This window comes from Rhinatrema bivittatum, chromosome 12 (assembly GCF_901001135.1).
Source record: "Rhinatrema bivittatum chromosome 12, aRhiBiv1.1, whole genome shotgun sequence".
NCBI classification, from domain to species: domain Eukaryota; kingdom Metazoa; phylum Chordata; class Amphibia; order Gymnophiona; family Rhinatrematidae; genus Rhinatrema; species Rhinatrema bivittatum.
In genome coordinates, this window is record NC_042626.1 from 17061291 (window position 1) to 17088161 (window position 26871).

The 26871-nt window shown below is 45.7% G+C and overlaps 1 protein-coding gene and 1 long non-coding RNA gene across 3 annotated transcripts in view; one reads left to right on the forward strand and one right to left on the reverse strand.

Moving 5' to 3' along the window:
• Nucleotides 1–1930: 1930 nt before the first annotated feature.
• On the forward strand, nt 1931–14369 carry LOC115073691. The gene is made up of 4 exons (XR_003852086.1): nt 1931–2312; nt 5640–5745; nt 6908–7117; nt 12125–14369. It is a non-coding gene; the product is annotated as an uncharacterized LOC115073691 (long non-coding RNA).
• LOC115073688 (myosin-binding protein H-like) overlaps nt 4911–26871 on the reverse strand; it is a 33898-nt gene continuing 11937 nt past the window's right edge. For both annotated transcript variants that reach the window (XM_029572318.1, XM_029572319.1), the window contains 8 exons: nt 24876–24964; nt 22307–22502; nt 16279–16418; nt 14366–14525; nt 11272–11408; nt 8208–8394; nt 6369–6410; nt 4911–5085 (listed from right to left, as the gene is read on the reverse strand). In XM_029572318.1, the coding sequence (XP_029428178.1) occupies nt 6400–6410; nt 8208–8394; nt 11272–11408; nt 14366–14525; nt 16279–16418; nt 22307–22502; nt 24876–24964 (920 nt within the window). In that variant the 3' untranslated portion in view covers nt 4911–5085; nt 6369–6399. The remainder of the gene's footprint in view (nt 5086–6368; nt 6411–8207; nt 8395–11271; nt 11409–14365; nt 14526–16278; nt 16419–22306; nt 22503–24875; nt 24965–26871) is intronic.

Consider the following 26871-nt stretch of genomic DNA (forward strand, 5'->3'; position numbering starts at 1 on the left):
GGGGTAAATAGCGATTTACCTGGGGGAAAATGGATGCGGACAGTTGCCGTACCCCGCTAAGCAGCTAAATGTATGTGCATTCTTTCACAACGCGCATCCTTTTAGCCGTATTTAGGGGAGGTGTTCCCTAGGCCAGGATTGGAAAGCAATGCGCGTAGAATAAATTGTATTTGCCACGGAAATTTTACCCGCATGAAAGGCAGGTACAAAACCCATAGCTGCTTTGTACCCATGGTGATATTCAAAGGAAAAGGATACACTGGCTTTCCCTTTGAAAATTAGGTGCAAGGTCCCTGGGTCTTTGCACCTAGGTGGGAAATTTGAAAATTGTCCCTTAAAGGAAGTGTGAAGTGTAGAAATTTTTTTTTATAAACTAAATATGTTAGTACCTGGATTTTTGAGAGCACACTGGCCTCCTCTTCACATGCGACTGCACCTCTTCCTTCTCTGGCTCTGCAGTCACATCTGAAGGAGCCATAGATGGAGGGCTCTGAAAGGGGTGGCAGGGAGAGGGCCAGGGGAAGGCAGGCTGGAGGAACACAAGGGGGAGATGAATGGTGAGGGGATGGAGGAAGAGAGGCAGCCCTGCTAGGTGGTGCAACGTCATGCACGCTAATTACCATATGCACATATATCACTGGCGAGATTTTCTCCTTATTGTTCAGTGGTGCTGACATGACAGTGAGGACGAGAAAAAGCGTGCCAGAAGGTTTGAGAGAGAATTTCTTTTACGTTTTCTTTTGTTTTTGTTTTTAATGGACATGAACTTTTCTTAACTCCTATATAATCAGGTTTTAACTTCCTTCTACTTGTGGCAGGATTTTCCCCACCAGGCATGAATAATTTCTATTCTTCGGTTACCTTTCCATATTCTTTGGGCCACGTAAGTGGTTTCAATCATATTTACTTTTTCAGCTTTGTACCCCGAGTTCAAGGTGTTGATCCTTTTGGTTTGTACCTCAGCCTCCCCGTCCCCCCCGGGATGTGTTTTTTCCAGGGTGAAATGCTTTTAAGCAAAGTTCTGATCTTACGTCTTCTCCCTCTGATCGCAGACTCAGGTGTTTGCCTTATGCCTGGAGTTGTCTCTGAGTTGGTGGAAAGGCTGGAGGGAGAAGTTGCAGGTCAGACCACCCCAAGGACTTCCTGTACCCAGAGCCAAGAGGTCAGTGAGCATCAGCAGCATTGTCTGCCAAGAGAAACTGCTCATATTCAATCTCCACACAGGAAGCCCTTCAGATGTTTGGACCTGAGACTTCCTAACACTGCGCCACCAATTCAGGAACAAGGTAAATCCTGGAAATATACTGCAAACCTAAGCTCAGAACTAGGACTGGGGTGGGGGGCATAGCCACAGGTGGGCCTGGGACCACGCAAGCTGGAAGAAGGAAGGAGCAGTGGCTTCTGGCTCTCCTCAGTACTCTTCTGTTTCTTCCTCTGTAGAACTGCAGTGTTACAGGGGACACCCCAGCCCAGACAGATTGCAATTAAGATAGGCAATGCGAAGCAGTAAATGGCCGCTGTGCTTCAGGCTCTGGATGTCTCGCCATTCCCTCTCCCAGGGGTCTCTTGCAGCGTGCTCAGTCCTCCCACCTTGATACCGCTTGGTATTAATGCCTGGACCAGGCATTAATACCAAGCGGTATCAAGGTGGCCAGGGACAGCTCAAGGACAAGTGTATGAGATCCAAAGCGGGTCTGGGCCTTCACCGTTTCTCTCCTGAAATCTGGTAGCGGAGCGACCAGAGACCCTGGGAAGAGACTGATTTCATGACAGGGGAGGCCCGCAAGCAGTCTGGGCAGGTGTCCTTTACTTGCTTGGCACTTAGATTTCATTTAAAGTAGCAGCGTCTCCCCTTCCTTAGTTCTTCTAGTCTTGTAGGAGGCCAGGGTAGATGGGAAATGAATGATAGTCGTCTTTTTTAATAATTAAGGACCTCTTTTTTTTAATTTCAAATAACTGAAGCAGGTAAATGTTTGTATTTTCATTCACCCTTCCGTCTTCATGCAGTAAAATTTGATGAACAACCTTTAGCCAATCTTAGAAGTAGAAGAGTGCCAACGATAGGTTTGTGTGTGTGTGGAAGGGGGGATGCTGGTGTTTGGGCAAGGGGCAAAAAAAGTGGAACTGTGTGTGTGTATGAGAGAGAGTTCTTCTTCTCCTTTTCGCACCTCTCTCCACCTCGGGCCTTGCCTGGCTACCCCACTGACCAGGATCCCAGCTGAGGACCATGTGGAGGAGGATCAGCGAGAGACTGAAGGCCAGAGAATCATCTCTGTGACATAACCGCTTCATTAAACCACTGAACATACACGGTAAGTGTATACGCTTCCCTTTGCTTGGGAACTTGCGTATGTTTTTGGGCATGGAGGAATCTAGGTAGGACATTGCAAATTTGCAGACTTGATTGATAACTTATAAAGTAATTTTCAAAGGACTTAGGCACGCAAAAGTAGAATATATCGAGGCAATTTTCAAAATCCCATTTACCTGCTTAAAACCTTTTGACAATTCAGCCCTATGGAGGTAATTTTCTAAGGAGTTACGTGGGTAAAAGTAGCAATTTTCATAAGCCTGTTTGAGTGCGCAAAGTCCAGTTTTACATGCGTAAATCCTTTTGAAAGTGACCTCCTTGATGCTATACCAGGTGATTACCTCAGCTGTGATCTGTTCTTAGCCAATTAGAAGGCAGAATTTTTGCTAACAATTTCCTAAATTAAAATTTAGAAAAAGGACAGATATAGATTATGTCTACATCCAGGCTGTACTTTGCTGGCATGAAATAAGGGGATTTCTTTTATTATCCACGTTTTGATGGAAGAAAATAAACGCTCATTAGTAATAGTCAGTCAGATCCTCACTTATTTAATCTTTCCAAAAGTAAAAACAGAGACATATTTATCCCCTACAAACAATGTAATGGATTTATTATAGCTTGAAATACAGCAGGCTTTCCCTAATCAAACAAAAAAAAATACATCAGAAATCTTTGACAGGGATAGAGAACAACCATTTTAAAGTTCCACAAAATTGCTTCCTTCTGTTTTCCGTATCTTCTGCATCCTATGAAATTAATCATTTTTTTTTTTTTTTCTGGAAATTTCACCCGATGTAGCTGATTCATTATAGCTTTCCAGCATCTCCGCAAATCAGGTTCCATCTGTGAACTAGGACATTGTGGGTAATGGGCTCCTTTTGATGATGTCCCAGCGTTTGATTTTGTAGGATTGTCAACCACTCGTCATGCCTCACGAATACATAGATTTTGGTTGATAACCGTTAGAGTGGAATTAGGGTTGCCAACATGACCAGTTTTCTTTAAGGGAGGCCAGTGAACAACACGACCAGAAAAATCAGTCAATGTAAGTGCTAGTCTTCTGTCAACTAGCAGTCACCAGACTGGAAGACCCTCCTCCCATCCTTTGTGGATGTTTCCTTTTCACAGGATTGTCCAATCCAGTGTGGACAAGTGAAAGATGATGCACATAGGGAAAAGTAGCACACACTGTAGTTAACATGATGTTGGGTTCCATAATAGGAGTTACCACACAGAAAAAAGATCTAGGCATTTAACAATACATTGAAATCCTTGGCTCACTGTGCAGTGGCAGTCAAAAAAGCAAACAAAATGTTAGGAATTATTTGAAAAGGAATGGGTGAATAAAACTGAGAATGTCATAATACCTTTACATTGCTCCACAACTGTGTGCAGTTCTGCGTGCTGCATCTAAAAAAAGATATAGTTACACTGGAAAAGGTACAGAGAAGGGTGACCAAAATGATAAAGGGGAATGGAACAGCTCCTCTATGTGGAAAGGCTAAAGAGGTTAGAGCTGTTCAGCTTGGAGAAGAGACGGCTGAGGGGGGATATGATAGAGGTCTATAAAATCATGAGAGGGTAAATGTTAATCAGTTATTGTTTTCAGGTAATACAAAGGCTAGGGGGCACTCCAAGAAGTTAGTAAGTAGCACAGTTAAGACAAATTGGAGAAAATTATTTTTCAGTCAATTCACAATTAAACTGTAGAATTCATTGCCGAAGGATGTGTTTAAGACAGTTAACATAGCTGAGTTTAAAACAGGTTTGGGCAAGATCCTGGAAGCGAAGTCCATAAACTGCTATTAACCAAGCTGACTTAAGGAATAGCCATTACTTATTAGCAGCATGACTCTAATGTTTGGGTGCTTGCCAGGTACTTGTAACCTGGATTGGCCACTGTTGGAAACAGGATGCTGGGCTTGATGGACCCTCAGTCTGACCCACGATGGTAATTTATGTCCTTGTGTCAGATTGCTGCAGCAGCTTATTGTTAAGGTTGGTGAGGGACCAGAGACTGTACCGGCACGTGCTCTGCCCCCAGGTCCCTCAATAGTCCCGCTCCCTGCTGGCTTCCTGTATAGGAGGCAGGGCCTGGGAGTGGAGCACGAGTTGGTTCAGCCTCCTGCCCCAGCGCCTTCAGGATGAGCTACTGCTGCCGCCCATGCAACAATCAGGCCTGCCATCGGCCCCTGCTGTGAAAAGGAAGGGTCCACAGGGAAGGGGGGAGGAGCGCGTGGGTGGTGTTTCATTTTAGGTTGGCAACCCTAAGTGGACGCTTGTTCAACATCACAGAGTTTCTTAGCTGTGTAATCCTTTTCCTTATCTTAGCAGGCACCCCCGGGTGTCCATTTCTATAATTTCAACAGGTTTTTTTTAATACAATGCAATTATCAGCATCTCCACTGCGCTCTGCCTCTCTCTCTCTCTCTCTCTCTCTGTGCCTGACTTTCATGTCTGCCTGCTCCAACTCTAAGCACTCGGGCATCATCACCTGCACTAGCCTTCGTGCGAACGACTTGACCGCCCTCCCTCTGCCAAAGGAACTTTTTTTTTCTCTTTTAGCAAATACTAAAATCACCTGAGAGACCTGAAAGAGAGGATAAGGACTTTTTATTTGTATGATTTGTGCTCAAGGGTACTTTCCCTTTAAATAGGCCGCTGATAGATTTGGAAGGAGTAGTGCAGGGCTGTAGCCGACATGGGACATTTGCTGAAGGCTGGCGCTTCTTCAGGAAGGGAAGTCAATGATTTCTTATTGAAGACTCAATCTAGAGAAGGAAAAATAAGAGGCAAAGCAGGTTTAACAGAAGAGAGCCCTCCAAAATCAAACACATAAAGGCTACTGAACCGAATCGAGTATTTTTGGAGCAGAACAAATATTGCTATAATCAGACCCCAAAAAGGATACATACAGTGCACATTAAACTTTTGGGAGGGTAGGAATATCAGCGCCATGGAGCTCATCCCTAAATTACCTCTGCCCCCCCCCTTACAAGTGCATGAAAACGTGGGCTGGAGCATGGACCATGGGTCCAAAAGTGCTCACAGGATTTGCAGCTGCTTAACAATATAAGGACACAAGACGAAAACCCTTCCTCCACCCCTTCTCAGCACAGGTGAAAGTGCACGCATGGGACATGGCACCGTACTTTTACCTGCATCGGGGGGACAAGTTTAAAATAGCCCCATCTAGCCGTGCTGCGTCATTTTAACACTCCTAGATCCGTTTCCAAACTGTCATCTTAGTTGTGACCAAGATGTATTCACGCACACCTGCATTATTATTCAGTTTAACCTGTTTTCTTTTTTTTTTTTTTAACAGAGGTTGGAGATTATTTGCATGCTGCGGCACCTTTAACTACAGCTACATAGAACTTATCCATTACAAATCATCATTAGGCTGAAGCAGGACCGTGGATGCTAATGAGGTATGGACCCATCATTACTGCATCAGGTGTGTCTCTCCCTCCCCCCTGCTTTCACCATTCCCCTCACCCATTGCTCTAACTTCACTCCCCCCTCTTGCTCTCTGCTGCACCCCCTCCGTGGCCTCTCGCCTTGCTCTCGCAGTTCCCATTGCTCAGACCCCCCCTTCCCTTGTCCTAACGCCTCGCTAGGCTGCTGCTGCTGCTTTCGCAGCTCCTGCATCTGAGCTCAGCAGTGCTTCCTGCCAGCTCCAGGGGCCGCTGCAGTCCCAAAGGGAAGAGACCGCGGTGCCTGCGTCGGCTCCAGCGGCTGTCCCCGCCGGTGGTCCCACGTGGGAGCTGGTTTGGTCCTAGCTTCCCTCCTTCCCATCTCTAGCCCTGCGCAGGCGCAAACGCCGCCGGATCTCTCCAGCTGAGGGTCCCGGCTCAGTCGCTCCGCTGGCGCCGGTCCAACGCTGGCCCCTGTCCAAAGAGGTTTCCGTGCGTGAGCTGTGGAGACCGCAGCCCTTGTTCAAATCTCCTCTCTCCCATCTTATTCCACCAATGGGGAATCTCAGCCTGCAAAGAAGCCACGTAATGAAAAGCGAGACAGGTCCGAATCTATCAAGATTTCTCCCCACGCTTACCTTTCGGTTCTTTATCCCTATATCGCTGTCCTTATTGAGGCACTGTAAAAATGTAAATAGAAAAGATTCACTCGTACAAAGCGGTCAAATAGGAACTGTACGTAAAGTGCATTGTCAGCCACTCTTGGGTACCTTTCGGAGAAGGTGATTAGCGATGACACAGGCCCAGTTAGTTTCTGATTGAAAATCAGCCTTAAAGCTACTCTGGCCCAAAGGACTTGCAAATCCATGCACCAGTGATTTCTGCTTCGTGACTTACGCAGGAAAAGTTATGAGCGAGTACTGGAAAACCCAGCACAGGCGCGCGGTTTTCTCCCCTGGTATTTCTGTCTCTACGCGCTGCTCTGCCTCGAGCCTTTAGAAAAATCTGTCCCCAACAAGGGCCAAGCCGGGGAAACTTTCTATAGTTGCATCATACAAAAGTAAGAAAATCAACGATAGTGAAATCTGTTTCATGCTTTTTTGGATGTGATGTGTTTTGTTTTTGTTTTTTGAATTCTTTTTTTTTCTGGCCTGGCACTTTTCTCTTGCTCCTTCAGGCTCTCAGCTCAGTTGGAAGTGGGGCTGGTAACTCCCCAGGAATTTTCCTTTGAAGTCCCCTCAACCAACTCAGGCAGCCCCATTCCTGCAGCGACCGCTCTTGGCTGGGACCATGCACCGGGACCCCTTCTAGAACCCTGCAGTCGTGGGTCCCAAATCCTGCGCGACCTCCTGACTGAGGCCAGAATAAGCCCAGGGCTACCACCTAGGTGAGTAGATCCACGTGAGAAGGCTGGATAAGCTGCCTGCTGAGATTTCATCAGCCTAATGCTAAACAGAAGAGTGTTTTTTGGTTGCCGCATGGAGTAACAATCCAACCTGTGTTCAAACACCTGCTCAAGGCTGTCCTTGGGAGAGAGGGCGAGCAGAGGCAACAACCTTGGGCACTGCCCTGTGGACGTTCCCCCCCTGCCCCCCCCCCCCCCCACACTGCTATAGTAGCTCCGTCCCCAGCACTTTAATTTCAGTGCTCCAGGATCCTGCTGCGATTGGTTTGCCCTGGGCCCCGCACCCTCCTAAGTTCAGCCCTGCACATGGCTGTACAGGTCTGGAAGGTTCTGCTGCTTCGGAGATGTTGAGTTGTGTGTGTGTGTGTGTGGTCTGTGAGGAAATTAGTGCACTATTTTCTGCAAAGTACTTGGCTGAGTGTTTGTTTCAGGTGATCCTGCAGAGGTCTGGAGCCAGGTCGGTGACCTGTCATGCCAATATAAACAAAAATGACTAAATTGTTAGCAGATCGCTTATGAATGGGCTAAATTAGGAGCAGACCTAGAACAAACTGTGGAAGCAGAGCGCTGGCCGATCAGCACCACTTAACGTTAGCATTGATCACCTCTTTTTCATTCTGAATGTGCTGGACACCTAGAACAGACTTCCAACGGAGTTTAAATAGTGGCAGAATTCAAGCATTCAGGGGATAAACCCAAAAGGACCTTGGTGCCAGAGTGAAGGAGAAGACCACAGCTCAAGTAAGAGCGCAGTAGGCAGGTAGCAATGGGCAGACTTGGTAAGCCAAGCAATTCTTTTGTGTTTCCGTGAGAACCGGGCAAGTTTGCTTTTTTAGGAAAGAGAGAGAACCCAGAAAACACAAGGAACGATGGAGCAAAACTCTGCTCTGAAAAAAAAAAACATTAAAGGAGAAATGAGACAGATCCTGAGGCAGACGTGTTCATGTTTTGCTCCGGATCTATTGGTGAAAATATCCCCAGAACCGGAGCAGTTCTTGCGCTGACGTGGACCTGAGACCTCTGCCTCCCCCGGCCCGATCCTGTGTTCTTAATGAAACCGCCCGTGGCCTACCTTTCACATCCAGCTTGCAGACCACAGAAGCTTCGCCCAGCGAGTTAATGGCTTTGCAGGTGTAGACGCCACCATCAAAGGGAGAGGGCTTCCGGATTTCCAGGGAGCAGATGCCTTGGTTGGTGAGTGCCCGATACTTGGGATCCTCTCTAATCTCCATCTGATTCTTCAGCCAAACAATTTTTGGCTGAAATAAAGATAAAGGATAGATTTATGCTAGGGTTCTTTTCCCCACACTTTCAAATGAAATTTTTTTTTAAAATGATCTGTGCAATTGCTGTAACCCTCTAAAGGTTTCTAAAATACTGATTATGATGCTTAAAATGCAATTTTGTATAGACGTAATACAATGCAATATAATGTATAACACGGCCAGTTTTGGAAGAAGGTTGGACACTGGTGGATCTCTAATCTGCTTCTTACAGCTTCTCTGGGGACCTTTAAAGAGTTGTAAGACAACAGCATAACGTCTGCATGTCTTTTTTTTTTTTTTTTTTTTATGCCGTTGAACATACTTGGTGGCTCACTTGTTGCAGCTCGATGATGAGCTGACATTTAGTCATTCTTCATATTTATTTCTCCCCGTATACCCCACAGCACTGTAGGCATTCATTGCTGGCCACAATGAGATAACTTTTCATTTGTGCGAGTAATAATTTGCTTCCCATCCATCTTACGCACAGCACATTTATCACCACTACCGAGGTGCATCACGTTACATTTATCTATATTAGAACTCATTTGCCAGCGACATGCAGTCAGCATGTAACCTTTTCATTACTAGAATTATCGCTTATTTTTTGCATTTGTCTGCAAATGCATCAAGATTATTTGTAGTGTTCAGTTTCTAAGTACTCTTTGCTTACAATTCTAACCTTAACTTGACAATTGACTGAGTCCCCCCACACACTCCCGGTGATTTGCTGCTGGGTAGGGATGTGCAGTAGTTTTTCAGTTTCATTTTTAGTGTGGACTAAAAATGAAACGAAATGAGAAAAAAAACAAAAAATAACAGATGAAACGAAAAAAACGATACTTTTTTTTTTTGGTTGCACAGCCCCGTGCTGGGGTTTCTAGGAGCCCTTTCTTAAATTATTTTATGGAAATGAGGCATGCCTCACTGAGTGGGAGAAAGCTGGTGAGAGCCCCACGGGCAATTTAAATTGGCCTCAGTCGCGTGCGTGTGCCCCAAGGGATGCTCCCCTGGCAGAGCAGCGTTCCATGCGCAGTGTGGCCTATCGGCGCGACTGCCTGCAGCGCCTGCGGTCGGGGCACCCTCGCGGTGCCGGCAGTCCTTCCGCTAGTCCTGCGTCTCGGGCAAGCGCGGCCGATCGTGGGCCCGTTCTGCAGCTGGCCGAGCACAACAGATACTTCCTTGGCTTGTGCTTCTAAACAAATCCAGAGGAATTCTCACACCCTCATTTCAAATTCCTACTCTCCTCCTCCTCTGCTCTCTCCATTACAAACAATCCTATGTTTCTCTCCTTGACATCATCCACATTTTCAGCTGCTACACATGTTTTCTGCCTTTAGGTTCCTCTTTCTTCATAAACCAGGAATCGGACGTATACCATTTGCAAAGACATTGCACTTGCTACCCTTTCGTCTCATGCACTCTCCTTATAAAGCCAACTATCACATCCTAACAAGGAAGTTAAAATCTTCGCCCTCCCTTCCTCCTCCTTTCTCTCTACTGGATCATCATTTCCACCCTCATCTGCCGCTTCAATGTCTTCTCCTCTCCCTCCTAAACTTTCACAAATGAAGAGGCCATGTCAATCTTGAAAATGACACTTGTTGAATGGCTTCTCTCTCTCCAACTGTTCTTTCTTGCCCCTCTTCTGTCTCTGGCTCTCTCGCAGAGAACCCATTTTCTCCTCCCTGATGCAGTAAAGTGCACGGGTTAATGAGCAGTTGGATGTACGTTTTGGACACGCATCCATAACCCCCGATGCAGTAAGGGGATCAGCACCTCCAAAACGTGCGTCCAAACAAAGGCATAGCTGATAGTGCTCATCACGTGTAAATGCCATGCAGATGAGGCTATTAGCTATTACCCTGCAATGCAAAAAATCACTATGCTCCCAAGGCGCACTTTTTAACCCGTCAATTTTTACGCCTGTCCCGGAGCAGGCATAAAGTCTCTTGCCATGTGTCAAGGGGTCTACTTTAAAAACAAAAAATTGAGCATTCATTTTGGTAACCTGCACACAGACATGTCTCCTGGGCGCTCAATGCCAAGGACGTGCTAGGGATGCACAATTTATCCTTAGCGTGTCCGTCTTAGCATGACAACTCATTTACATATTGCATCGGGCGCCTAAGAGAGGTTAACATGCACGCATTAATAAACAGGTGCCTAGTTTGGCCGCACATTTTTTATGCGCACTTTATTCCATTGGCCTCTTAGAGGCCAATATTCAGCACTACTTAAGTAGTTAACCAGATAAGTGGTGGGCAGGATGTAGGCGGATCAGGGAGGAGCTATTTCTCCAGTTAACAAGCCACGAAAGTCCCCATATTCAGACTTACCAGACAAGTTAACTGGATTAGTTAGATCTGCTCAACTGCATGTCTAAAGTTAGCCAAATAAGACTTCTTCAGTTAATTAGCAACGTTTACTGGGCTATTCAGTGTGCTACTGAAATATTCTTTGTAAGTTATCCAGATAAGTTTTATCTGGCTAACTTGCTTATCTGGCTATGCTTGAATATCAAGCCCTAAGATTTTACTTTTTTTTTCCCTTCAAGGCCTTGCATTATTTTCTATATCCCACCACTCATCTCTTGTTCCAAGCCCTCTCTACGCTCTTCTAAAGAGTCCCATCTTCTTGTTCTCACCTCACACCCCTTCATGCTCCATTCCTACCGCTAGAATTCATTCCCCCTCAGCAGGCTCCAGCACCTCCCCCAACCACTTTCAAGACCTTGCTGAAGGCCTATTTTTAGAGAGAGGCGTCCCACTAACAAAAGAGTTCAATGGGCTTGTGAGAAGCACAGTGCATGGTATAGCTCCACATTCTCATCCTACAACAGATAAAGCATTCCCATCCATCCCTGCTCACCTTAGGAGTCCCACGGACAGAGCAGAACAGCTTAGTGCTGTACCCAGTAGTAGTGCTTCTGTCATTCAGAGCATGCGTAAACTTGGGAGCCTCTGAGAAGTCATGCTCTGGGTACGCCAAAGGTTTGTACATGATACCTGGTGAAACAAACCAAAAGGTCAACCTGCGTCAAGAAACCCCATGCTTTTATTTCCATCTGAAAAGCAATTGAGTCACTGACTGCTTTCCTGTATCCACACGTGCCAAAGATTCAGAATAAGAAGATCCTACTAACAGGCATAGCCCGTAGGGAACAAAAGAGGTGATAATTCCTCTTTATAGGTCATTAGCAAGGTCACAGCTGGAGTACTTTATGTAAACATTGTGATGGTCAATTTACTGAATGACGGTATAGAAAAGTTTTAAAATAAATAATACTGTGTTCAGGTCCGAAAGGACATAGAGAGGCCCGAGACAGTTCAGAGAAAGACAATCAAAATGGTGAAGAGGCTCCACCAAAAGCCCTATGAGATGAGACTGAAGGACCTCAGAAGTGAGGAGAGACGGGGGATATGATATAGACATTTAAATATCCGGGATGTGCATTCATTTCGGCGGTACGTACACACCTGACTGACTTTCTAGTACACTTAAAAAAAAAAAAAGGATATTATGCGTATAATTCATTATTAAAACTATACATCTCCCACATGTACTATAAGTTGGTGAGGTATGCGCGTTCTGCCAATTAAGTACCTGAAAGATGTTAATTCACAAGAAGCAAATCTTTTTCAGTGGAAAGGAAATTGGAAAATTCACTGTCATGACGTGAGGCAGCGAAGGGATAGACTCAGAAACAATGTTTTCTTCACAGAAGGGTGGTAGATGCCTGGACTGCTCTTCCGGAGGAGTTGGTGAAGACAGAACCAGTATGGAATTAAAAAGAAGAGTGGGATAAACACAGAGGATCCCCGGAGGCACAAGATGCTAATGAAGCAGTGGGTAACCTGCACAGAATGGCGGTTCAGCCCATATCCGCAGTGAGTGATGCGACTGCTTTCTGCTTCCAGGAACGCATTGGGTTTACCCTCATGGAGTGGCACTGGGACAGACTGTATGGACGGTTATTGGCCATCATTTACCATGTTACTCTGTCCTAGTGACGTCTCCCGTCTCTCCTGAGTACGTTCCAGTTGGAATGAAGGTGTATAAGTGCAGACTTAATAAGTCTCATCTTGAGCAACACTTCAAATTACAGAAAATCCTGTGTTGGAAAGGACATTTTACTGACTTAAGGTTCCCATGTGAAGTCCCACAATACAGAAATGATGATGCATTTAAATGAGAAATGAATTTGTCTTATCTTTCATTCTCACACTCTCTCTCTCCCTCCCTCCTTTTTCTCTCGCTGCGTGGCACGTCTGCTATACCAAAGTAACCGTCCCGCTGACATTTATAGTTTTACTTTCTGAAGATGCATGAACTAGAACTGATTTATCCCAGGGTGGCCACAGGTCAACGATTCACTTCTTGTGACGCCAAATCCTGCCTCATCCCCTTGGGCTGGCAGCTGCTCCTGGCTAGTGAAGGTAGAGAAGAAAGGGGGAGGTGAGGGAGGATGATCGGGAAGTTCATCAACAGCAGCACTTACTGACCAAACCAAACTCGACGAGCATATTATGGGGGCGTATACGAAGAATAAATGACTGGTTATCCATGGGAGCTCCTTCCCTTTCGCACTAGCGGTGAGGATAAAGCCGTAAAGCTGAACAGGACCAAGAAAAATCACAGCCCTCATCAAACTGCATGCAAGTGTACACCTAAACGGCCTTTTTCAAAATTAGCCAGGCGGAGGAGGGCGTCAGTGCACGTGAAAGAATGCAGAACAGTGATTTCATGCGCACTTTTCTCCGCGAAACAGGAAGGCGTTCCGGAGGCAGAGCTGAGGTGGGGACTTGGGCGTATAGATGCACGTGCATTTACATGCGCCTGCAGAACCAGGGTTTACGTACACGTGATACACGTGTGTAGGTGGACGACGGTTCTGCTCACGCATGCGGATTTTCAAAGAGGAGTTATGCACACAGAAAATGCGGGTGAAAGAGTATTCTCTGGCTTCAGCCTATGCTGGCTGTTTGAAGATTTATCTTGCTAATGCGTGTTCAAAGGGTTGCAGACTTGCAAAAATTGCCTGCTTAATGTTAAAAAAGGAGCATTGCATTTCTGCGATGCAAACTTAGAATTTGTTCTTATTGTTTTTTTGGCCTGGTGGTTTTCCTCCTACCTCCATAGGTTTCCAGCTCCATCGGACTAATGGGCTATGGTGCTGTGAGCTTTCATTCACCATTAACTGGGGGTCCCCTCTATTTTTTTTTATAATTCACCCACTCACGTAGCTCAGCCATTGCAGTGACCATCCTTGACCAGGTGCTGGAGATCGCTCCTACCTGTGGAGCGCCATTCCTAAATCTAACCAGCAGGTGTCACTACTGAGCAATGGCTGAGACTTCCTCCCCCAGGGACTGTGGACCTTGGAAGGGGAACACAGGTCCTCCGCTGGGACATCGGGCCAACCCATGAGTCTAGAATTTAAGGGACATCCGTTTTTGTGTGAGGGCGGGGACTCCCTCCCAAAGAGCTCGTCAGCACTGCCTCTGCAGCAGCCCAGGCCCCAGAAGAGCCAGCGGGCCTCAGGAATCAAATGCAGGTTCTCCTACCTGGCAGCAAACAGCGCTGCCATCAGATTGGCCTCTAAGTTTAGTTGCTTTCCTCATTCAAGAGTTTTTGAAATGATGCACACTTCCTAAAAATATCAATGCCAATATATGCTCTGTAAGAAAAGAAACCACTGTTTTTGCAAAAGAGTACATAGTACAGCAGAAAAAGTCCAGGAATTTGCAAAGCAAGAATGACATCTCTGCACAGGTGAAGGTTCAACTCATTTTGCTACCTAGTGAGGACATTTCTTTCTACTTTATTTCATATTTGGTAAATGCTCATTGTCTAAGAAACCGGGCAACAGGTTCTACCTGTCAAGGTCAATCTTTCTGACAGCCCAGCACGCCCCTGGGGAAAAGGTGCTGCCGGGAAGCAGCCTCCCCCTCTCGCCACGCACCTGTCTTCTTGATGTGCGCACAGTCCTTCGTCACTGCCCCGTTCTCACTGAGGCCGCACTGGTTTTCCGCAAGGACCCGGAAGTAATAGGAGTTGCCCATGACAAGGTCGGAGACGGTGCAGTTAGTCAGGTGGCAGTGCTCCAGCGCGGTGAACCACTCCTGAAAGAGAAACCAGCCGGAGATTAGGGAAGCCGCAGGCGCCATGCAACCAACACCTCTGCGGCCTCTGGAGGGCGCGAATATCCAAACCCCCTGTCCACCTCCACCTGAACAGCTCCAGATAACCGGCAAGAAAACAAAAAAAAAAAGAGGAAGCTGTTCAAGATGTCCTCATAAAGATATCTGGAGTACAGAAGAAGAGGAGGAGGAGGAGTCCACACTGCATTGCTACCGGCCCTTAGATGCCTTCCCTTCACCTCTGGCGGCCCTCGGACCTGCATGCATTCACAGCTGCTCAGTGCTGGCCTGCTGCGCTCTATCCAGCAATCTGACTGGCTGGCAGCACCTGCTGTCCCCAAGGCATATTCATGAGATATAGTTATAAATTATATTTAATCCAAGAGGAGGGCTGCCAGCTGACTCAGGTTTTTTTTTGTTAGCCAGTCCTGGTTTTATCCCCTAGCATGCATGGAGTTATATTGTATTTCTGATTTCCCTAAGAAAAGCAGGAACAACATCTTCACGCATGCAATGGGGCAAAACAAGGACTGGATTAGCTCGCCTTGAAAACAATGGAGCCAGCTGGCCACCCCCCCATCCAAGAAGCGGGCGGCTTTGGATATCTTGGATGTATCTGAAAACCAGTGCTCTTCGCTGTATTTATGATGAGTGACTAAAACATTGGAATAAGGTTCAGAGAGGGACTCTCGGTGTGGTTACTCCCTGCCTCCGGGACTTCTCAGTTAACAAATTACTTTAATCCTTTTAGGGGCGCTCTTCGTTGTGGGCCCCAATCCAGGTCACAGAAGACTCCCGCGCTGACGCGGCCAGGATCAACGCAGAGACCTCCCAGAACAGCACGCGTAAGGAAATGCACGTTCAGTACCACCCAGCCCGCAGCCGCTAGGCAGAAAAGGCTCTCTTATGAGGTGGAGTGCTAGAAACTCCTCGGGAGAAAAAACTTAGTTTTCAAATGAAAAGGGTTTGTTTTTTTTTCCTGCAAAAGGCCAGGGCTTGCTTTAGGATCCTGTAGGCTTCCGTTGAACATACCCCAGACATAACTCGTCAAACTAGCTTTGTTCGATTTTATTTTATTATTTCCACTTCCCCTGTTTTAATTGTCAATATTAAGGCAAAGTGCGCCTTCATTAACAATGTTTCACAAAGAAACAACTCGCCACAAGACGTTCCAGAAGGTGAATGTTTACATAGCGCCCAAAAGTAAAATACCCTGTCAGGATGCTCTTGGCGCTCCAGACCATTACAATAAAAATAGGAGAAGCAATAAATGCATTCTCTGTAAAAGCTTTAAGTGAATGCAATTCCAGAGAAAGAAATGGCTTAAGCTGCTCCGAGCTGTTAATAGAACTCACACCGGCTGCCTGCTAAGCCTGCTCAGGTTTCCCCTGCTCCTGTCCTACACTTTCCTTCCCTTGGCATCACATTTGCTTCTGCTTTTGCCCTAAGCCAGATGTCCGTCAGCAGTCTCTTGGCACACGCACATCGCCCGCGTGATCCCAGCGTAAATCGCAGACTCAGATTTTTGAAAGGGATGAACTTTGAAAATGCAAGCCTAGGCCATCTGCTGCTCACAGCCCTGTCCCCACACCCACAGGTCCAAGTCTGGAGTTCACTGGGCGTGGCCCCTCCCAGTAATATGCCCGACGACAGTGCCAAAATGGGGATGTCTTCAACTCTACGCTCCTCAACTTTTTACATGAATTTTACTATAATGTGCAAGCTGAGAACTTACCCCGGTCTTCTTGTCCAGTTTCTGCACTGTGAAGCCCTTTATGTCACTGTTCCCGTTGTCTTTTGGTGGCGTCCACTCCAGAGCGACATTAAATCCCCACACATCAACCAGCTTAATGCCCTGGGGGGCTCCAGGTCTCTCTTCAAAGACCAGAAAAAAAAAGCAGAATATCAGGAAAGTGAGCCTTGCTCCTCTCTTTCACATGCGCTGTCTCTGTGGCCATTAAATATAACTTAACCCATGCACACACTGGGGTACATTTCTTTCAATAGGGCGCCTAACATCAAAAGTACGCATGTATGTTTAAGTCTGCAGAAGGTTCGCGGGCACATTGTGTTTCAATAGTGGGTTGTTAATATGATCAGAAGTGTGTATGCATCCCTTCAGAAAGTGTAAAATATACAGATTAATGGCAGGCCCATGAGGTGGGTATAGATTTTTTTTTTTTAGGCATTAGTTTACAAAGTAAAAAAAAGAATGCCCAATGGGGGATTGTGTCCATCCATCAGTCTGTCAGTGACCTATTGTCAGCAGAAAAGCCAGCAACCGGATTGTGGTGAAAGTGAAAATGGAACAGTCTGAGAGAGTTAGTCGAATGCGCCGGTTGGAAGCTTTAAGATGCAGCACCATTAGTGTTGCTCGGCCTTCGTGTTTCGTCACATTCGGGTCAGCATTAGCACGCGGCTGCCTGTTACCTGCACTAAACAGCCGCGTGCATTACGCCACGTTAACTGCAGAGGAAATGGAATCAGTCTGCAGTATCCACAAGGGAAATATTGATATTGAAATATGTGCATGTAGCTTTCAAATGTATCTTTGAAGTGCCCCCAGAATGCCTCTATTCTATATAGCATTATAGGGATATGCATTCGTTTCCCCCAATTCGGCGGTACATAAGAACATAAGAAAATGCCATACTGGGTCAGACCAAGGGTCCATCAAGCCCAGCATCCTGTTTCCAACAGAGGCCAATCCAGGCCATAAGAACCTGGCAAGTACCCAAAAACTAAGTCTATTCCATGTTACCGTTGCTAGTAATAGCGGTGGTTATTATCTAAGTCAACTTAATAGCAGGTAATGGACTTCTCCTCCAAGAACTTATCCAATCCTTTTTTAAACACAGCTATACTAACTGCACTGACCACATCCTCTGGCAACAAATTCCAGAGTTTAATTGTGCGTGTACCTCGCTGACTTTATAGTTCATGCAGGAAAATGGATAGTATGCGTGTAGTTTTGATAATGAGATTCACGCATACTCTCTGTTTTCTCGCATGTACTATAAAATCAGCGAGGTACGTGCATACCACTGAATCGGGGGAAACGAATGCACATCCTTAATTCAGCCAATCGTACATGCCTACTTTCAGGTGACTAAAAATTCACAACTGGAGTATGGATGAGTTAGGCAGGTTAACTCTATCCGGACTATGTAAAAGCTGTCTAAGACTTTCAAAACGTACCTTTTGTATCATAATTAGGGCTCTTTATTTTGCAGCATTCCTATTTTGCCAAAAGTTTAAATATTATACAATAAAAAGTGTTAAAAATCTGATGCCCATATTCAAATGCATTAAGCCAGATAACTAAGAAGTTATGCAGCTAAATGAAAATGTTGCCACTTATCTGATTAAATTCTAGCCTGATAACTATTTGTCCAGCTCGAATTTGGCTGGATAGTGAGGGGTGGACTAGAGGCATAGCGGGGAGTTATCCGGCTAACTCTGGTCATTCTGTAGAGTTGTTCTGAAGTCAACTGGATAACTTATGTGGCAACTTTAGGATAACCAGGAATATTCAGCAGTGCAGCTGCACCACTGAACATAGAGCATTAGTTAGCTACATAAGTTTATCCGGCTGACTGTCAGAGCCTCACCGTGGCTAAATATGGAGTCCAAATAATTATAATGCTGGCAAATCTTAAGCATAACCCGTAGCCTCCAGCAGGAGAGAAGAAGAGTAATGTTAAATATGTTTGTAAGCTATGTTCTGTAAATTGCCACAGGCCTAGTTATTGAGTCTTTCCTGGAAAACAGATCTTTTCAATTCAATGCACATTGTGCAGAAGTCACAAATAAGGGACCATTCCCGGCTATTGATCTGATCCCGCAGGATTATTTCTTGACATTTTAGCAGGCTACAAATACACCAAAAAGATGAGAAATGTTGTAACTAGATTCTTATTGAAGCAACAAGTGGTAGGGATGTGCATTCTCTACATTCGTTTCGGTAGGTACGCACAAACCTCACTGACTTTGTAGTACACGTGGAAAAATGGATAGTATGCGTGTATCTCATTATTGTGAATACACGTATACTCTCCGTTTCCTGCATGCGCTAGAAAGTCGGGGAGGTGCATGTGCACCCGCCGAAACGGATGTAACAAATGCACATCCCTAACACGTGGTATCATGCACGCTGCTGGAAAGGCATCAAAATTAGCTCATACAGCTCCACGATATAATCTTGTTTCAAAAACAATGTCTTTCAAATTAAATCTTAATAAAAAACTTATCTAAGCACTAGGAAGTTATTATAATTATCCAAATGTTTTCATAGAAGCCCCACAGGTGTGATAAGCGAATAACAGTCCACAGTCCGAAGTGTCCACGCCTAGCGACTGCAATTAGAGATGACATCTATAATTCTCTTTTAGCAGGCTAGCCTTTTGGATTCCCTTGTTGTAGCTTGTTAATCCTAAAGAAAACTGCACTATTTGCAGGTGGTGATTCATTGGGCAAAGCATTATCCGAAGATGGTGTTGTACACGAGCTGGTGCTTATGTAGACCCCCTTCTTCAGATATGGCCTTCAAAGCTCATGGCCACCTTTGTATAATGTTGACGTTGGCCCAATGCAAGGTTAGTGAAGCCTGCAAAGATTTTCAGTGTAAAAAAATCATGCTAGGAGCCCACAAGGTCATGGACTTGCAGGCTCCTGGAACTCATCTGGTAAACCAACACCCTCTTCACTGCCGCTTGCATAGCATAACTCCTTGCAATGGCTTAAATCCCCTCCCCAAATCTATTGACATTCTGTGCACCTCAGTCCATCTCACAGTGTCTAAATCTTTCTCTGTGTGTGTGTTCATTCCCTGGCTAGGAATGTACACTTACAATTCTAAGGATGTCGACGTGCGTCCAATTAGCAATGGTGAGGAGGTCAACCTGTAATGCACTGATGCGCCCCTCTGCCTGGACTCACCAGTTCTGCAGGTGCGTTATAAGACAACAGGGTAGACTCCAAAAAAGGAACCACTCAACACCCTCCCCCCAAAATTAAAGAAAACTAGGAATTCCAAAAAGACACAAATATCTATATTTTAGAATGGATTACATGGTTAAAAGCCCAGCTTATCAATATGTAAATCTGTACACTCATTTGAAGTGACTGTACAGATTTGTATAAATACATTTTTGAGGCCAAATATCTATTCTGCCTGAACAAGGTCCTCTGTTTCCAATGGGAGAGACTTGAGCTTGCTGCTCCATTTCTTATCACCCATCTTTGAACTATCAGACTTCAATAAAGAACAAGGAGATAGCATTTCCCATAAAATTAAACTCAAGGACAACAGGTTTTGATATGAAATTGGATGGAGGGAGGCTCAGAGCAGATAGTGACAGGATAAGGGATGCCTGGAATTGCCGACTCTGAATCATCCGTAAGGTGTCAAGAGCAGCGCAACGCACCCCACCCAATGCCTTGTCAGGAGATGACATTACAATCCCTCACTGCGGCGTTTCTGTAAATTACATCATCAAAATGATAGAGTTATGAATGCATATTTTAAAAAGAAAAAGCTGGCTACATCCTACACAGCGAACACTACCTTATAGATGCAGTACAAGAAGCCACCAAAACCAGTAAATATCTGTTAGAATCAAATAAGCAAAACCTCTCTCACAGGCGCCCGGAAATATTTTCAAGTTTGTCGTTAACAGTTATCACCAGAGGAGCCAATGCAAGGTCCACCAGGACTCCGAGAGGGTGAAGAGTATTAAATGACTTTTCTGTTTCCTCCCCTGAGCTTCCCTGGACCACCTCCAAAGCAATGATTTATAGCTCATCTCGCGCTCATTCACATTTAAGATTTGAATGTCGGATTACCGGATGCTAAGGACCCGAGTTACTAAGCTTTCCCCCCCCCCCCCCCCCAGAGACACAGAGTGGAAGGAAAGCCCCAGCAAATCTGGGCCCTGAGTCCGTTCAAAATCAGAACCCACTCACGGTCCAAACCAATGCCCGGGACTCGACTTGGGGGAGTCTGATTTCCGATGCACTCACGGGGTGGCAGGAGGGAAACATCAGAGGGAAATCAGACTGGCAGGCTTTGTCTTTTCCCATTAACTCAGCTGTTGTGTGGCCAAAGAAATAGCTTGAATGGGGTTCATGGATAAATGAAATGAATTTAACTGCAGTTTTCAAAACTTTACATTTCTGGTGCAAAGTCATGGCTACCAATTCTCACCTCATACTTTCTCCCTTTCACAGGTTTTTCGGGTGAGTTGTTTTCAGAAAAGCCCCTTTACCTAGCTGGGAAAATCAGAAATGGCTTATGAAAATTGTCCTTTTGGGCAGTTTTGTTGGGTTTTTTTTTGACAGGATTGCTCTGGGAGGGGTGGTGGTGGGGGTCATTGTGATTGCTGAGTTTAATTATCAAACTCTCAGTGGGCGCTGGTTTTGACCTAAGAGCCTGAAAATTTAATGAGAGGAGGTTGGGTGGGCATAAGGCTGGAGATTCACCTAGGGTGCCTAGAACCCTTGCACTGGCCCCGTCTTCCTCCTAATATCATTACCTGACTCCCTAGCCACCCCGCACTGATTCATATTAGATGGATCTGAAGGTTAAACCTCTCACTGGCTGCAGTCCAGTAACCTACATCACACGTTCAGTGTGATACCCGTATGGTCCTTTAGATATGTATGAAATGCACAGAGGTTCCCAAGATATTAACCATAGGCCTTCCCAAGAGTAATGACTCGCTTCTTCTCAACGTTTCTGGAACATTCAGCACAAGGTTATCAGTTAGAACTGTCGAGGCGTAGCGACACAGATTTCATTCCCAGGTCTGCGCTATGCCCAGTTGGCTTGTACTGTTCAAAGCCCCATGGATACAATGCAGAGAGAGGTCTGGCTCCTGAATCTAACTCCTGAGCCAAGCTTCAACCTGGTGTCTTTTCTCCTGCTCTGCTGATGAATATCTTGGCCAGCTAGAGCCCCTGGCATTGGCGGGCAGTGACCTGTGACACAGGCAGATTTGCTGGAATTCTTGAACTTTCCAGAAGAAACTGCAGAAACGTCACCACCACCAGCTCGGAGTGGGATTACGTGCACCGTGACACATGCCATAACAATCTTGCAACCGAAAATTACAGTAGATTGATCGTGCAGTTGTGAAGTAGCTATTGCCTTCTGTGAGATTATAGACTGAGCTAGCAGCTAACACTGTGGGCATCAAAGAAAATGTCCATGGTTATGGCATTTTCTGCCCAAAGGATGTAAGGGAAGATTTAAATTTTGAGAAAAAGTAAGACCAAAAATGGCGCGACTCCTGCACCTGCCTTCCTCCCCCCATCCTGCACAAATCAGATTATGTTCCTAATTTTGAAATTGTGCATCTTTTGTCCAAGGATTTAGGAGTAAATTTCAAGGGGATTTCCTTTGCAAAACCCCCTTTTAAAAATTGCTCTCCCCAGTTCAGGGAAAAGGGATGGAGATAGGGAGGGCCTGGGAACACGCCGGCAGGGATTGCATTTTGAAATGCCGTTCGAGTTCTCTACTCCACGGGAAAAGGATTTCCTGTGGCATCGGCCCCCCCACGGGATTTCGAACGGGATATTCTTCACGGGGAGATCCCTTTGAAAATTGTCTTGCAGGCCCAATCTGTAGCACATAACGTGCAGAAATCATCCTGCGTGCTGCTGCTGGGAGATCTGGCTGTGGTCAAGGTTTCCTCGAATAAGACTTACTAAAGTACAAAATGTGCAAAGCTGTCGGTCCACAGCGCTGTCCGGTCCTTCCTTACCTATAACTTGGATTTCAAAGGTGGCTTTGTCCTGCAGACTGTCAATCTGTACTGTCACTTCGTATTTGCCAGAATCCGTCCTTTCCGCCTTGCGAATGAATAGGATTGTGTCCTTGTCGCCGTTCCGGATGCTGACCTGTTTAGGATCCAGCGGCTGACCATTCTTTGACCAGCTGACCTGAGGTCGTGGCTTGCCCTGAAAATCATTGCAAGCACAATTAGTCTGAAAGCTGAGTGTGGCTCCTTAAAAGAAACCACGGGCTTCGGTTGGACGGCAAATACTTTATTTGTGTGCGTGTTTCGGGGGGCAGTGCACTCTACAGGAGAGCTTTGTTTCTTAAGAAATTGTTCTTTGTCCTTTTTAAGCTAGAACAGGACACAAAATGATCTGTTTTGCAATCTGGCCACACACGGAAAAAGAAATTTCAGTGAATTTCATATCTGACACACACGGGCAGATCTAGGATTTTGTAACAGGGAGTGCATCATCATCTACTCCTTTCCCATTCCCACCTTTAACACACATCTTCCCTTCTGCGCTTTCTCTCCCTCCCCATCTCTCCATATCCCCCTCCCCATCCACCACAGGTTCCTTTCTAACTACCCCTCCCATTTTTCTCTTTCCCTACTCTCCCATGTTCTTCTCTGTCTCCCCTCCTCTCCTCCTTAAATTCATCTCCATCTCCTCCCGCTCATCCCATCTTCTTAGGCACCCACAGGTTTCTCTTCCTCTCTCTCCCTTCCTTTCTTTAGGATCTTCTTGATCTCTCCCCCCTCCCCCTTCATCCTCAGATAACTCTCTAACCTGCCACTTCCAGGTTCCTCTCTGCCTTCCCAACCTCTCTTTCAGGTTTCTCTAATTTTCTTCAGGCACAATACTATGAGCAGAGTCAGCAGGGCCTGGCCATGGTGCTCGCATGCTCCCTGACCCCTAGGTGACTCTTCCCTCAGGGTGAATAATCAGGAATCATAGTGATATGTGTGCCTTAGTCTGAAACCAACATGGAGACTATGGCTCACCCAGAATCCTTTGCTGCCTTGGCCTGCTTGCAGTTCTGGCCAGGGGAACCTTAAATGCCCTATTGACCCTGATTTGGAGAAACTACAGGAGACATCTGGACTGCAGCAGGAGATGTCAAAAACTTATGATGTCACGGAAAAGCAGAAGGAAAAGGTTAGACTCTCACAGGCTAATGTTCCAGCTAAAGTGGTACCAGCGAAACCAGAGTCTTGGAAATCTCCCTGAGGGAAAACCTGACAGGACAAAGGACTAGCAGAAGATTGATGTGAACATCAGGCAAGCGGGCCTCAATTTGGGAGGGGGAGCAGGGTAACTTAGGTTTAATTTATCTTGTTTTTACACAAGAAACATTGTACATGATCCTCCCATAGATTCATGCCATTTGGGGATTGAGACTGTCTGTGTTATCTATAAAAAGAAGACTTTACTAATGTACGGCTGGAGAGGTCCGGTCCCTCTGTTCCTCCCAAAGGTACCCGCATTGCTTATTGATATGCAATAATAAATTTAAATTTGTTTTTACTAAATTTGGTATGGTACCTTTGTGTTCATGGGGCAGCACCTTTAAGAGTGATTTAGTGCTCAACAATAGGAATGGGAGAAGGAGCATCCGCTGACACTTGTGGTGTGTCCGTATGCTACCGGCAATATTTGGTACGGCTTTCACCCAGCGTGTACTCTGTATTCTGAGAATGCATCCGTGTCCACTCTAACCACACTGACTGATCCGCTCTGCAAATCTTTATTCTAAAATAAACTTTACTTCCTTACCCACTGACATTTTATGGGCTAAGAAATGAAATCTGCTGGGCACACAGAAGATGAGTTTACCTCTGAGTTATAGCAGGGGTGCCCTCTGGCGCTATTAATGTTGTTATAAACACTGGCCACATCTGAGGTCTGCTGTGATTACACCTTCTCTGCCAAGCGCTGTGTCCTTTTCAATGTGCACTTGAGATGTGCTTACTGAGCTCCACTGATGCTATTCGGCAACTTTATTCAGCATCTAACCTGCTTTTTTTTTTTTTTCTCCAAGTGGGTCTGTTTTCTGGGTTTTTTTCTCCGTGACTGCTTGCCAAAAGTATTATTTCATGGATGAATTGTGGGCAGGGCCAGTGCAAGAGTATTTGGCGCCTTAGGCAAACCTATGCTCATGCACCCTCCACTCCCAACTTACCTACTGGCGGCAGCTCCGGAGGAGAATTCCCTCCTACCAGTGTCAGTAGCTCCAGCACAGAACTCCCCTTGGCTCTGGCACAGCACCCCCTGGGCATCTTGCTGGCAGGATTCTGCCACTCTCAAAATTTTGGTGCTCTAGGTGAGTGCCTATAATAGAAGCAATGGCCCTGGGTGCAGAGTCCACCAAGTGACAGATGAGAGCTAAGGGTCTTTTCTCAGCCTGGTCATGTAAGTTGCCCTGATTCCATGAAGAATTTCATTAAATATAAACACATTTGAGCGGGAGTCAAAAAACAAGGCAAATTTAAACTGTTGCTGATGCTACACTTAAATTCACCTCTTTTATTGACATAAACTGTTCCCACCTACCTGGAAAGGAATAAGCAGATTGATGGCTTCTCCACCCACACAAACGAGGGTTTCCCTCAGATGACGGGGCAGACGAATTTTGGGGCGATCTGGACAAACGACAGAAATGCAGGAGCTTCTATTAAAAGAGCTTCAACAAAACAGGACCCTCAGCACTTCACGTCACCGGAGGGACCTGTGGGCAATCTCGTAAACTCATGGACAGCGGCATCTTTGGATAACTTCCACGGCGAGCCAATACAGCCATCACAAGTTGCAAAAGAGGAAAACACCGCAATCGTAATTAGCTGAGCCTGTGCCCTTTTACATCCTTGGGAGATGAGGGTTTTACTTTTTAATGGAAGTAGCACTGATAACGTTTTGGTTCTTCTTTGGCTAAGATCCAAATGCAGGGCCTGGGACATGAGCTGAAGATGGGGAGCTTTGCCGACCATTAGGCTGAGAACTAGTACCATATTGGGGGGAGGAGGGGGAAGGGAATTAACCTCCTGTCACATGACCCTATTGGGGAGACCATTGCCTCAGCAGGAGGCTTAGATTTCCTTCTCAAAAAAATAAAATCCCCAACAATTGTGCTTTTTCTATGCAATTGATTTCACAACTGACCCCTTTGCTCACAGCAATAAAGTTGGGGTTTATTATGGCGATAGGTGCAGCCAATCAGATCACTGCGATAGCTGCTACACTTCCCTTCTTCTCACCTGTGTGCAGATGCAGCCTACGGGCATAGGTACTGGAAGATGGCCCCATAGCTATTTTTTTACTAAAATAAAAGCCTCAGACTTTGCTAGGTACATCCTGTGGCCAATTTTTAAACTGTCTGCTTTTGGACAATTTATGTGAATACATTCACTTTGAAACTTTCTGCATGTATAAAATATTCATGGACATTTGCACCTGCTTTGTGTGTGTGTGTAGTGGGGGGGGGGGGGGGTAGGGTTTAGATTTTTCTATGCAAAACACGCGATGACTAGAGGCCTCCTTGTGTGTAACTCTGTGGAGAAAATGTCAAAAATGTTAAACTAAAATATAACAGTTTGGCTTCACCGGGTCCATTGGCTGTTGTGATGTTTCCAGCTAGGGTCAGGTCACCTGTGCTACAAATAGCATCAGTCACTGGACTTTTCAAAACCATCCAGTTGGGGAAATAGCAACTTACACCTGCAGACCAGCTATTGGAAACCCCCACTCCCTCAGTGTGGCTGAAAGCATACTGGGATTCCACAGGGTGTTAACCATGCATACTGTTAGCTGCACTTAGGAAGGGTTGTGTATGTCTGAGTGAGAGAGAGAGAGAGACTGGGAACATGATGCACCTAGATCCATGTATGAGGCTCACAAGGGAACTGCTCTGAATTACAAAAACAGATCAGAGGCAAACAATGTTAGGTTTTGCATTGTATGTTTGGCTTATCAGCTTAGGCTGTGTACACTGTTACTGTTATACTACAGCAATACTATATTTTGTAAACACTGACACTGCACAGTGATATTATACCCTTGCTAAAAGTGAGACACTGTGCAGTGATAGCACACTCTATATTGATACGGTACAGAAAGAGCATACTCTACACACTGCAGTGATAGTGCACACTACACTAACACTATACAAATGGCATATTCTATGCACTGCAGTGATAGTGCACCCTACACTGCCACAGCACAGAAAGAGTTTACACACTGCAGTGATAGTGCATCCTATACTGACACGATATAGAAACAGCATACTCTATGCACTGCAGTGATAGTGCACACTATATTAACACTATAGAAATGGCATATTCTATGCACTGCAGTGATAGTGCACCCTACACTGCCACAGCACAGAAAGAGTTTACACACTGCAGTGATAGTGCACCCTATACTGACACGATATAGAAACAGCATACTCTATGCACTGCAGTGATAGTGCACCCTATATTAACACTATAGAAATGGCATATTCTATGCACTGCAGTGATAGTGCACCCTACACTGCCACAGCACAGAAAGAGTT